Source organism: Chrysemys picta, chromosome 7 (assembly GCF_011386835.1).
Source record: "Chrysemys picta bellii isolate R12L10 chromosome 7, ASM1138683v2, whole genome shotgun sequence".
NCBI lineage: Eukaryota > Metazoa > Chordata > Testudines > Emydidae > Chrysemys > Chrysemys picta.
The window spans coordinates 100,344,306-100,358,505 of NC_088797.1; the positions used below are offsets into that span (position 1 = coordinate 100,344,306).

Consider the following 14,200-nt stretch of genomic DNA (forward strand, 5'->3'; position numbering starts at 1 on the left):
ATAGAATCTAACAGAAAACATAAATGAAAATGAGAAAAATTTTACATCAGATTTCTCTGATATTTTAAAAGCCATGGAAGAATATCTGAAACCAGTTTTGCCAGTATTTGATTTTACTGATTTTAGGTAAGATTTTTACAAATGTTTTTTCATCTCCTTTCCTAAATCATATTAAAATTAACATTAAAAATATTTATGAAGTTAGTTCCTGATCCTTCAAAAACGTACACACATGCTTAGTTTTAAGCAGGAATAGACCCATGAAAGGAACTACTTATGTTCTTAAAGGTAATATATGTAAGTCTTTGCAGAATCAGGTCTTAAATAGGACTAATGGCCATCACTGTTAAATGTTATTGTATAACAAAAGTTATATAGTGTTAAAATCAGTGTTGAAACATAATCATTAAACTATTTAAGGCTTGCATTTACCAAGGAACCTAAGGGAGTTAGGCCCTCCAACATTCACTAAATTTCAATGAGATTTAGACACTTATTTCCTTTACAATGCTTTGAAAATCCAAGTTTGCCATGATATATGTAGTATTTTGAGACATAATTCTTATTTTCAGATCGCAGAGTCCATCAGTTTCAACAGCAGAATCAGGAAAAACAAAAGCCAAAGATAAGGAGATGAAACATACTGGATTACAAGGTATGTCATATCTAGAAAATAATATGTAGGGACAGATTTTGAAATACTGACACGCACACCCTGCCCCCCTTCTTTCCTCCCCCCCCCACACATACACCCCACCCCGGCAACAGTTTGTAAGTACAAATAGTTGTAAGTGCAATTTAGGACATTTACTCTACATGTCCAAGTATTTGATTATGCCTGCAAAATAGCTGCTTAGATTATCTACCATCTTCAAAGCTGCACAAGCCCATAGTAAGCCAATCTGTTTGGGAGAAAAGATGACCCATTGCAGAAGGTCAAAAAGAGAGAACTTTCCTGGGGTCCATCAGTCTCCTTATTCATCTTCTCCTCCGCTCTTCTAGGCTGTGGGGGTTACTACAGTCCTAGGCTTGGTCTATACTGAAAAGTGACATCAGCATAGGTATTTTGGTCAGGGGTGTGGAAAAAAAAAAAAGAAACACCCCTGACCAACATAGTCCTGCCAAGAAAAACCCCAGTGTGGCTGCAGCTATGCCGATGGGATATAATCTTAGCTAAGTAGATGGATGCAGTGTTTACACAATGTTGGAACCTAATTGCCTTCTATGATGAGATAACTGGCTCTGTGGATGAGGGGAAAGCAGTGGATGTGTTATTCCTTGACTTTAGCGAAGCTTTTGATACGGTCTCCCACAGTATTCTTGCCGCCAAGTTAAAGAAGTATGGGCTGGATGAATGGACTGTAAGGTGGATAGAAAGCTGGCTAGATCGTTGGGCTCAACGGGTAGTGATCAATGGCTACATGTCTAGTTGGCAGCCGGTTTCAAGCGGAGTGCCCCAAGGGTCGGTCCTGGGGCCGGTTTTGTTTAATATCTTTATTAATGATCTGGAGGATGGTATGGACTGCACTCTCAGCAAGTTTGCAGATGACACTAAACTAGGAGGCGTGGTAGATACACTAGAGGGTAGGGATCGGATACAGAGGGACCTAGACAAATTAGAGGATTGGGCCGAAAAAAACCTGATGAGGACAAGTGCAGAGTCCTGCACTTAGGACGGAAGAATCCCATGCACTGCTACAGATTAGGGACCGAATGGCTAGGTAGCAGTTCTGCAGAAAAGGACCTATGGGTCACAGTGGACGAGAAGCTGGATATGAGTCAACAGTGTGCTCTTGTTGCCAAGAAGGCTAACGGCATTTTGGGCTGTATAAGTAGGGGCATTGCCAGCAGATCGAGGAACGTGATCGTTCCCCTTTATTCGACATTGGTGAAGCCTCATCTGGAATACTGTGTCCAGTTTTGGGCCCCACACTACAAGAAGGATGTGGAAAAATTGGAAAGAGTCCAGCGGAGGGCAACAAAAATGATTAGGGGTCTGGAGCACATGACTTATGAGGAGAGGCTGAGGGAACTGGGATTGTTTAGTCTCCAGAAGAGAAGAATGAGGGGGGATTTGATAGCAGCCTTCAACTACCTGAGGGGGGGTCCCAAAGAGGATGGAGCTCGGCTGTTCTCAGTGGTGGCAGATGACAGAACAAGGAGCAATGGTCTCAAGTTGCAGTGGGGGAGGTCCAGGTTGGATATCAGGAAAAACTATTTCACTAGGAGGGTGGTGAAACACTGGAATGCATTACCTAGGGAGGTGGTGGAGTCTCCTTCCTTGGAGGTTTTTAAGGCCCGGCTTGACAAAGCCCTGGCTGGGATGATTTAGCTGGGAATTGGTCCTGCTTTGAGCAGGGGGTTGGACTAGATGACCTCTTGAGGTCCCTTCCAACTCTGATATTCTATGATTCTATGAATAACTTATGTCGCTCAGGGTTGTAAAAAAAGCACTCCCACCCCTATGAGCTACATAAATTACACTGACATAAGCACCAGTGTGGACAGCACTATGTCAGTGGGAGAGCTTCTCCCACTGACATAGCTTCTGCCACTCGCAGGTGCTGGAGTAGTTAAGCCAACGGGAGAGCTGTTACACACATGCTTAGTTTTAAGCAAGAATAGACCCATGAAAGGGACTACTCGTATTCTTAAAGGTAACATATGTAAGTCTTTGCAGAATCAGTTCTTAAATAGGACTAATGGCCATCACTCCTGTTGGCTTAGAGCGGCTACATTAGAGAGCTTACAGCGGCACAGCTGCCTTGGTGTAGCTGCGCTGCTGTAAACTCTAGTGTAGCTGTGCCCTAATATCATTTGGAGAGGTGGTGTTCCTACAGTTCCTTTCAGTGCAGGCTGCATCTATGCTAGGGGGCTACACCGATATAACCATGGTGGTACAATCTCTGTAGTGTGGACACACCCTTGGTGCTTGAGTTTCTCCCCTAAGAAGCTCTAAGAGGAGAAAGCGAGAGGGAGATAAACAGGTCCAGGACTCAAATTACGGACTGCTTTGTTCTGTGGCTGGGGAAAGTTACTCAGCTAAAAAGAGGATTGAGGGCTACATTAGAGATAGTGACAGCTCGGACACCTGATTTAAATCAAGGATGAGGAAGAGAAGTGCACTTTAGACACCATCTCACAGAGTCTGCTCTTCGTCCAGTATCAGAGTACAGTCGGTCTGTGCAGGGGAGCTCATCCACCACTCCTTTGAGGAGTGCTTTCTGGGCCTTACCATCTGACAGATACATGAGGAGATCTCCTTCACCAGAGACATCCTCAAAGAGGCACTGTCAGTGACCAGGACGTGGATGGTCATGCTACTGGTTGGACCAGGAGTCAGACCTAATGCTCAAAGCAGGACTCAGGCCTAGTGGTTAGAATAGGAGTCAGTAGCCAGGAATCAGAGCCAAGTATTACAGCTGGAGTCAGAGGCCTGGTGCGAGAGCCAAGGGTCAGGGTCAAAGTCAGAGGTCAGGAATCGGAGCTGTGGATCAGAACCGGGTTACCTAGAGTGAGGCAAGGCAGAAGCAAGGCTGGGTGCAGAAGAGGAGCAAGACTGGAACAAGGTAGGAGGCAGGCTGGAAACAAGCATGCACAGAAGTATCTGTGAGCAAATGCTTTGAGCAGCCACTGACTTCTGCTGCTGGCCTTACGAGCCAGTCTTCTGACTGTTCCAATCAATCAGATGGCAAAGCCAATCAGGCACCATACTACAGGCCAGCTGCACTTATCTGGTTGCCTGGAGACTAGCTTCTTGCAGGCCCTGATTCCTGACAGTTTGTATATATGTGACCCAGCATGCCAGGCTCCATCTCCAATGTATGCAGGCATGCTAAAATTGGTCTGCTGCCCTCAGGTATGCCATCTGGACAAGTTGGTACACATCCCAGACAGAGTATTGTTAACCCTGGATTGGTGGATGAACCAGGACAATGTGTGCTGGGGAATCCCATTCTCACCAGCTCTCCCTGCAATGACTAGGATAACAGATGTTTCTACCATGAGGTGGGAGGAGCTCATTTGGGTTATATACAAGCTCAGCGCATGTGTCCCATTCACAAGGACAGAGTGGAGTGGAAATGAGTATCTAAGCACCAGATAATTGGGTCTAAAAATTATTTAAAACATCAAAAAAAATTCTCAGAATGGATAACTGGGAGATAGAACAATTAAATAGATGGAATTATTGATACAGCCTATTCAAGAGACTATCTCAGGAAGTGTAACTCCCACTAATTTCGTCACAGGGTTCTTTTAATGCAATAGCTGATGTCTCAAAATCAGCAACTGAACTTGATGTTGAAATAAAGAGAATGTTTATTGAAGTAACTAAAATAACAAGGAAAAATATACAAAATCAATCAATAATATGCAAATGATTTCAGTATAACAAATGAAACATAAATGAGCAATAAGTTATTAATAGTTAAAATCAACTTCTAATTAACTATGAAATTCTAAAACAAAAGAACAAAATCACAACAAAATTTGATTATCTATGACCGAACTAGTATCATAGAAGGGTAAAACTCAAAAAGTCATGAGAATCAACAACCATGCTATTCAATAAATTACTCAAGGCACTAAACTTACCAAAGAATATTTGTCTCTTACTGAGAGAGGCTAACAGCTAAGTATTGCTACAATTCAGTGCACACATTAAGTAAGATAATATCGAATAACCAAGGTAAATTCAGTGAAAATAAACTAGGTTACAACATTAACTCAACTTAATATAAAAAATCTCTTAAACTGAAGAAAAACAATTATTATTAAAAACTAATAAACTAAATATACTAACAAACAAAGCTTGCAAAACAACTAATAATTCGTCTCAATTTTGTCATAAGAAACTAGAATTCTAGGACTAAGCATTAGATGTAAAAAAAATAAGTTTGAGGTCATATGACAGTTGCAGTTCAATATTAATCAGCGTTCAGATACACATGCCTAGCTGGAAAGTGTTGCGATAACACATAAAAGTTGGGGCATAATGGAGAGCAGGTAGCATCCTCTTTGGGTTGGTGGAATTAATAGGCTAGTTTGGAAGTGGTGAACAACAAAGGAGTCTAAAAAGTAGCGTATAAGGGTATGTCTGCACTACACACCTTTTAGCAACACAGCTGTGCTGCTACAGTCGTGCCACTAAAAGTCACACAGCGTAGCCGCTCTTTGTCGGCAAGAGAGAGCTCTCACGCCAACAAAAAAATTCCACCCCCAACGAGCAGCGGTAGCTTTGTTGACGGGAGAGTTCTCCCACTGACAAAGCACTGTTCACACCAGCGTTTTTTGTCTGTAAAACTTTTGTCATTCGGGGGGGGAGGTGTTTTTTTCACATACCCTGAGTGACAAAAGTTTTACAGACGAAAGTCCAGTGTAAGCAAAACCTAAGGTGATGCTTAAATTGAATCAACATGAACAGCTTAGAAAATAGGAGTTAGGTGTGAAAAGGTGTTTGTCTTTCAGTTAAATTGCATAACAAACTTTTTAGGTTCAGGTAGTCATAGACAAATCACAAATATATGAGGCAGTATAAACACTAGCAAGATTGATATGCAGAAAAGTAAATAAAGGAGCACAGTGCTCTTAGTAATTGGAATAAAACAAAGGTAAATCTGTAACAATTTAAATTTCCTGGCACACAAAATGGAAATGAGGCTAGTTTGGAGTGTGGGATATTAACACATTCGATAACTCTGTAGTTAGAAACACACAACACACAGTGTAAAAGTATTCTAAAATTTATAGCAGATAAAGTCTGAAGTGAGATTTTTAAGTTAGAAGATAGCTTTTTTTTTTTTTTACTCTCACAGTGTAATGTAACAAAGGAGAGAGATGCAAGATCAGGCGCTTCTCTGGCTGGCAGGTAGTTCTCTTTCACACACTCAAAGACAGCACAGCTGCAGGAGGGTGAGTGTGTAAGATACGGGGCAGAGCAGTCATTTAATGAAGTTGCTAGTTCTCAGTAGAACTTTAGAAACTGAGTTTAAACAAGATAAAAAAATTAAACATCAAACAAATCCATTTGAGTCCTTAGCCTCTTACTCAATGTAACATCACTTGGCTATGATGGCCTTTTTAGTAGCCAGGAGAGTGAGGTAGCTGCATTCTCTGGTAATAGACACTCCTGATATGGCATTCTTCAAGGACAAGTGCAACCTGGGCCTCACCCTAAGTTCTTATCCAAGGTACTATCTGATTGTCACTTTAATCAGTCATACATACCAGTCTTTTTTCCAAAGCCACCTGCTCATAAAGTTGGGGAAAAAGCGGTATTCTCTAGATGTGCACCGATCCCTTTGCTTTTTACATAGAACAAAAACTTTTTGGGTTTCTTCCCAACTCTTTGTTTCCTATATGGAAAGAATGAGAGGCCATCCTATTATGGCACAACGACTTTCTAAATGGATTACCAGTTGCATTGCTATGTTGTATGCTGCTGAAGGTCTGATGCCTCCTGAGAAAATGCCAGAGCATTCAGCTAGGGCACATTTGGCCTCTGCTGCCTTTATGGGAGTGGTCCCTATTGTTGACATTTGTAGAGTGGCCTCTGTATGAACATTTTCTAGACATTATACAATTACTACAACATCAAGGGACAATTCAAATGTAGGGAAAGTAGCCCTCCATTCCCTTTTCAGATGACACTCCTTGTCTCGCCTTCATTGAAAACAGTTTGGGAGTCATCTGCAGTGCAATGAACATATGAAATCACTCAAATAAAAAATGGTTACTTACCTTCTCATGACTGTTCTTCTTCGAGTTGTGTTGCATATGTCCGTTCCATGACCCACCCTCCTGCCTATCATCTAAGATTCCAGTATGAGGGAACTGAAGGACGAACAGGACAGCTTCACCCTTTATACCCTCAGTTCCAAGCATAAGGGAAACCAGGGCACATATGTGGCTGCCCTTACAGGGTCCTCTAGGAAAAACTCTCTAACACCAGTGCACAAATGCACACATGCCTATAGTGGAATGGACGTATGCATGCATCTCGAAGAACAGTTACAAGAAGGTAAGTAACCATTTTGTTTTGTTTCATACAGAAAGATACTGCTGTCTTTGGTTAACAGCTCCTTTAAAAGTGTACTCTGACTGAAAGTCATTTAACTTGCCTTTTTGTTAGGATGTTGCATGTCAGAATGGGGAAGTCAGTGCATTTCCTAATATTATTCCCATGGTGGAAACTGCATATATGTCAAATTCATGTGACATTGTTCAAGGGACAGTATGGTTTTTAATGAGCTACTTTCTCCTCTGAAGGAGGATTAGGCTCCACAAATGCATATCCTAGGAAGTTTGCAGAGCCTCTCTTTGGATGAAGGGAATTATCCAGAATATGATTATTAAATTATTAATATTAAAATATAATATAACGTTATTTAAAAAGCATTTTGTGCAGTGGGATAAAGAAGAAACTCCATATTCCCAGGTAATTTTAATTATTAACATATTTCTGATGAATTACTAAATATCTCATTTTTCTTATACCAGGTGGACTTATGGATTTAGGTGATTGTGTGATATTACTAGCAGACAAACTACTTATGGAGTTACCTCTGGAAGCTCTAAGTACCTTTCAAGAGGAGGCAATAAGTTCTGTATCCAGAGACTTTTCTCTCCAAATTCTCTACAATCGAATACATGTAGAAGAACCAGGTACAATTACACGAATATTCTTTGCATTCAGAAATGATATCATAAAATCAATTATTTATTATGTTATTCATTTCTTTTATGTTGAATATACTTGACTATGAGACAAGATTTCATACCCAAAAGTTTCCTAGTAATATTGGCTGGAATATCTTTTGAGAAAAGTATATGAAAACATACTATAGTTTTTCAGTAATGTCCAAACTTATAATACCATTACAGTGTGAGCTATTCTTTTTCTAAAAAAAAAAAAAAAGTCACAAATACTGAATCCACGCTAGGAGTCTGTCACCTCTCTGTAACCTACATTTTGACCATACAGCTGAAAGACTTATCCAAGTTCTATGTACAGCCACTTTATCTGCATTTCCTGCATGACTGATTTTGCAACATCTTTTGCAGCAGCTGTTAATGCTCCCATGTCCAGCATTGCCAGCCCAGTGCCAATCTCAGATGAATAAAGGCATATCAGGACTAACAGCTATGTCCTCCCATTGTGGCAGCAACTCTGGGATAGAGACAGGCATGGTGACGAATTTCAGAAGCCCTAACTTACATCCTCCTGTTTGTAATGTGGTATGTGATCCTGGACTAGACTTAACAGGCTAGTGACTGGAACAGCCAGAGTGGCTGTCACAATGCAGAAATTTAGCTTCGCCCAAACTTCACAGTGTGACTGAAGGGTAGCAATGAGGATGGTCAAACATGTGGTGGAGAAGTGCACAATTCAATTAGAAGATTGGAGGGTGGATTGCAACACCTTGCTGCCCTCAATATTCTGCCGTCTAACTGCTGCATCAATCTAGATATTGACATGTGATGTATATGAAAGAAGAAAGTGTCAGTACAATATCTGCTTCCAAGGCCTCTAATTTAAAATATCCTGGACTTCCTTAAAGCGCTTGTAAAGTTTGTTGGACTTTAAAAGGTCTTGCAACATTTAGATTACACAAGTGGTTCTAAGAGCTGTAACATTTGAAGTGGCTGTCAGAGCAGAGAACAGAACAAAGAAGCTAAATTGAAAAATTCAGATTTAGCAAAGCAGTCTAGTGCACAGCAAGCCAGGGTGTGAATGTATAGGACACTAGCTTGCCACGTAGTAACTTGTCAGGGGGACCCTATTGCCATGCACTAAAGGGTCTGTGTCAAAGAACACTGTGGAACTTTAGTGTGCAGTAGCGGGGTCCATGCAGCCAATTAGTGCATGGCAAGCTTTTTCACTGTAGATTCACACTCTCCGGCTTGCAACACACTAACTTGCTGTACAGACAAGCCCTAACATAAAACAATAAGTGAATAAGTTTTAAGACATTACTTCAAAACTACTGAACCATTTTCCTTTATATTTAGCTGAGATTACACTGAGAGCTACATATTTCTTTTGATCCACTGAGCTATTGCTGCAAAATCTTGATCAGAAAATATGGGAGAATTGTGTGAAAAGGATGGCTTGTATTACATGCCCAGAGAACTCAAACCCAGTTGAGAAGGCTTTGTCAGTATGTCCATAAACAAAATTTGTTTGAATGGAGATCAAGCTTGTAAAGTTTCATATACCCCTGCCTCCTCTCCATTAGAAGAGGGCTTTTTTGCTTTCTAAGGGTACTCACTGAATTAGATCATCTCCTGATTGATTTGCATATCCCTCTGTGCAACCAACATTCATAGAATCATGGAAATGTAGGGCTGGAAGGGGCCTCCAGAAGTCATCAAGTCCAATCTCCTGCTCTGTGGCAGGACCAAGCAACTCTAGACCATCTGTTACCGGTGTTTGTTCAACCGATTTTTAAAAACCTCCAATGATGGGGATTCCACAGCCTCCCTGGGAAACCTATTCCAGAGCTTCACTACCCTTATATTTAGAAAGTTATTCCTAATATCTAACCTAAATCTCCCTTGTTGCAGAGTAAACCTATTACTTCTTGTCCTGCCTTCTGTGGACATGGAAAACAATTGATCACCATGCTCTTTATAATAGCCCTTAACATATTTGAAGACTGTTATCAGGTCGCCCTCAGTCATCTTTTCTCAAGGCTGTCAACACTGCATCATGGGGATCCAGACCTAATAGTCAGAGCCAGAGTCTGCAGTCACAAGACAGGAGTCAGCTGGGTCAGAATTCCAGGAGATCAGAAGCAGGAGACAAACTGGAGGTCCTGAACCACAAGTCAGATGCCAGAAGTCAGGCTAGTTCAGGATGCCAGGAAATCAAGAAGCAGAAGGCACACAATACAGAGCAGAGTGGAACCCAGTTGTTCAGAAACTTTCCTGTTCCTGCCACTGGCTTAAGTAGGGCTAGTGGACCAGTCACCTGCTCTGGGGCTCTGCCAATCTGACCTCAGGGGCAGAACCTCACCTTGGGGCTGGGCTTCACGGGTAAGGCATTTTTAGCAGACTGTTAGATGAAGGGTTGGAATATGGTTTCTCCCATAGACTCTGAGGACCTGGGTTTGAGACCCCTGAGTCATGACTAATACTAAACATGCCCCATTTTTTAACCTTTCCTCATAGGTCAGGTTTTCTAAAAATTTTATCATTTTTGTTGCTGTCTTCTGGACTCTCTCCAATTTGTCCACATCTTTCCTAAAGTGTTGCTCCTGGAACTGGAAACAGTACTCCAATATAGGCCTCACCAATGCTGAGTACAGCATTGTTACGTGCCATGTTGTTGCATACAACACTCCTGTTAATACACCCCAGAATGAAATTGGCCTTTTTCATAATTACATCACATTGTTGACTCATATTCAATTTGTGATCCACTATAATGCCTAGTTCCTTTTCAACAGTACTAGCCATTTATTCTCCATTTGTATTTGTGCATATGCTTTTTCCTTCCTAAATAATACAGGAGAACATCAGAGTTATGGATACCTCAGGAATGGGAATGGAGGTTGACACACCAGGCCAGGCTTCAGCAGCAGCTGAGCTCCCTCCTCAGCTCTGGCAGGCAGCTTCTTTCCCTGGGTCAGACTGCAAGCGTGTGTGTGTGTGTGTGTGATGAGTTTCCTGCTGGACACCTGCACAGTTCTAGGCCTACTAGTAAACAAGGAGAAATCCACGTTAATCCCCGTTCAGCGCATAAGCTTTATAGGGGCGCTGCTAGATTCCCGGGTGGCCACGGCCTCCCTCCCATGGGACAGATTTGAGACGCTCAAAGCTCTCATCGCCTCGGTCACAGCCTTTCCGGTAACCATGGCACGGGTGTGCCTACAAATCCTAGGCCACATGGCAGCATGCACCTATGTGGTGCGACATGCTAGGCTTCGGATGAGGCCCCTTCAGCTTTGGCTGTCCTTCCAGTACTCCCAGGCCAGGGAGAGCCTGGACAAAGTTGTCACAGTGCCGCCAATGGTGGTGGCACACCTTCAATGGTGGTCTCTCCCAAACAACAGGATCCGAGGTATTCCCTTCCGAGAGCCCTCTCCCTCACTAGATCTAGTGTCGGATGCCTCGGACCTGGGCTGGGGAGCTCACGTGGGGGACTTCAGGACCCTGGGTATGTGGTCGCCCAAGGAACTGACCCTCCGCATAAATGTCAGAGAGCTCAGGGCCGTGCGCCTGGCGTGCGTGGCCTTTTGCCACCACATTCAGGGGAAGGTAGTCAGAGTCCTCATGGACAACATGACCGCCATGTATTATGTCAACAAGCAGGGGAGCGCCCATTTCCGGGCCTTATGCCAGGAAGCCCAGCTCCTGGCAGGGTTCTGTATAGCCCACAATATACTCCTGCAGGCCTTTTACCTGTCTGGCAAGAGCAACACGCTCGCAGACCGCCTGAGCAGGGTTTTCTCCCAACAACACGAGTGGTCCCTGCACAAGGAGGTGGCCAGGTGGATCTTCCTGCAGTGGGGTACTCCCCAGGTAGACCTGTTCGCCACCGCCCAGAATCACCATTGTCCCCGATTCTGCTCCAGGGTGGGAGAGGGCGACGGGGCAATGTCGGATGCATTCCTGCTCCCATTGTCAGGGCCGCTGTTGTACGCCTTCCCGCCCTTCCCCCTAATAGCCAGGGTCTTACAGAAGGTGAAGTCAGACGGGGCGTGGGTTATCCTCATAGCCCCGGATTGGGCCCATCAACATTGGTATGGGACCCTACTGCAACTCTGAGCAGGCCCCCCTCACGGGCTGCCGCTCTGGCCGGACCTCCTCTCACAGGAGGAAGGTCGTCTCCTCCACCCCAACCTCGCCCCGCTCCACCTGACAGCGTGGCTGCTCCGTGGTTGAATGAGGAGTGCTTTTCATACAAATATCTCAAGGTGCTTAGTTGTAGTCCACTCCTGCATGCATTTTCTCATGGGCTTCAATGGGAACAGGATTAAGCCAATTGTGCTCCCTGACACATCCCAGTAACCCAGTTCTTGACCTTATCCTCAGCACCCCCCGTAGATTTCTCTTCCCAGTATCTGCTGCAACCCCTGCTTTTTGCTCTTTCCTATGACCTCCATTGTGTGTTGCTGGGACAGAATCTTCTGCAGCCCTTCTAAACCCCACTTTCAATAGCACAGAGATTCACAAGGCTCTGTGCTTAAGGTCATACTCTAATAAATAATCAGATATCAGCCAACCAGCACCACACGGCTAGATTTAGCTTTTTGATACCTAGAAAAATACTGGAACAAATTATTCAACAATCAGTTTGTAAGCACCTAGAGATAATAGGGTTATAAGGAATAGCCAGCATGTATTTGTCAAGAATAAATCTTGCCAAGCCAACCTAATTTCCTTCTTTGACAGGGCTACTGGCCTAATAGATGGGGGGACATTATTATACAACATAGACCTTGTTTCGACAACATCTCATATTCTGTTACCCAAATATAGTTCTGTGTGTTGCAAAAATCAGTCTTCACAACATGATCTGAAAACAATTACTTCTTTGTCAGTATGAAATATTAGTGAACAAGAAGAATCATAAGCCTTTGCAGACTTTTAAATAAAAGATCTATTAGCCTATAAATATTTACATTTAATAATTGGGCCACACCATTTGCAGTGCATACATTCAACTTCATCCTTTTCTCTTGTTTTTTTTTTTTTTAACTTTCAAATACTTCCTTGCATTCTGAAACTTATTCTGATACAGATTTTTATTTTCTTCCCATTTTAGTATGTCAGATCTATAAAACATTATCTGCTAACGGCTTGAAATGTGTATGTGGTGGGTGTGAGATTCATTAGTACATTCAGATGCATATGCACTTCAGAACTTGCGTGGGTGCCTGTTTGCTTATTGTGTGTATCTTATAGACCAGTGTTTATTCATAGATTCATAGATTCTAGGACTGGAAGGGACCTCGAGAGGTCATCGAGTCCAGTCCCCTGCCCGCATGGCAGGACCAAATACTGTCTAGACCATCCCTGATAGACATTTATCTAACCTACTCTTAAATATCTCCAGAGATGGAGATTCCACAACCTCCCTAGGCAATTTATTCCAGTGTTTAACCACCCTGACAGGAACTTTTTCCTAATGTCCAACTTAGACCTCCCTTGCTGCAGTTTAAGCCCATTGCTTCTTGTTCTATCCTTAGAGGCTAAGGTGAACAAGTTTTCTCCCTCCTCCTTATGACACCCTTTTAGATACCTGAAAACTGCTATCATGTCCCCTCTCTGTCTTCTCTTTTCCAAACTAAACAAACCCAATTCTTTCAGCCTTCCTTCATAGGTCATGTTCTCAAGACCTTTAATCATTCTTGTTGCTCTTCTCTGGACCCTTTCCAATTTCTCCACATCTTTCTTGAAATGTGGTGCCCAGAACTGGACACAATACTCCAGCTGAGGCCTAACCAGAGCAGAGTAGAGTGGAAGAATGACTTCTTGTGTCTTGCTCACAACACACCTGTTAATACATCCCAGAATCATGTTTGCTTTTTTTGCAACAGCATCACACTGACAACTCATATTTAGCTTGTGGTCCACTATAACCCCTAGATCCCTTTCTGCCGTACTCCTTCCTAGACAGTCTCTTCCCATTCTGTATGTGTGAAACTGATTTTTTTTTCCTAAGTGGAGCACTTTGCATTTGTCTTTGTTAAACTTCATCCTGTTTAACTCAGACCATTTCTCCAATTTGTCCAGATCATTTTGAATTATGACCCTGTCCTCCAAAGCAGTTGCAATCCCTCCCAGTTTGGTATCATCCGCAAACTTAATAAGCGTACTATCTATGCCAATATCTAAGTCGTTAATGAAGATATTGAAGAGAGTCAGTCCCAAAACAGACCCCTGCAGAACCCCACTCGTTATGCCTTTCCAGCAGGATTGAGAACCATTAATAACAACTCTCTACGGTTGTTACGGTTGTTACGGTTATCCAGCCAGTTATGCACCCACCTTATAGTAGCCCCATCTAAATTGTATTTGCCTAGTTTATCGATAAGAATATCATGTGAGACCATATCAAATGGCTTACTATAGTCTAGGTATACCACATCCACAGCTTCTCCCTTATCCACAAGACTCGTTATCCTATTGAAGAAAGCTATCAGATTGGTTTGACGTGATTTGTTGTTTACAAATCCATGCTGGCCGTTCC

The 14,200-nt window shown here is 42.7% G+C and overlaps 1 protein-coding gene across 13 annotated transcripts in view; it reads left to right on the forward strand.

Annotated features, from left to right (window-relative positions):
- The window catches only part of CFAP46 (cilia and flagella associated protein 46), a 182,418-nt gene that overhangs the window by 151,212 nt on the left and 17,006 nt on the right, over positions 1 to 14,200 (forward strand). For all 13 annotated transcript variants that reach the window (XR_010589285.1, XR_010589286.1, XM_065552129.1 and 10 more), the window contains 3 exons: positions 5 to 126; positions 573 to 655; positions 7,501 to 7,665. Coding sequence is in view for 11 of the 13 variants with exons in the window: in XM_065552129.1 (XP_065408201.1) it covers positions 5 to 126; positions 573 to 655; positions 7,501 to 7,665 (370 nt within the window). In the remaining 2 variants the exon portion in view is untranslated. The remainder of the gene's footprint in view (positions 1 to 4; positions 127 to 572; positions 656 to 7,500; positions 7,666 to 14,200) is intronic.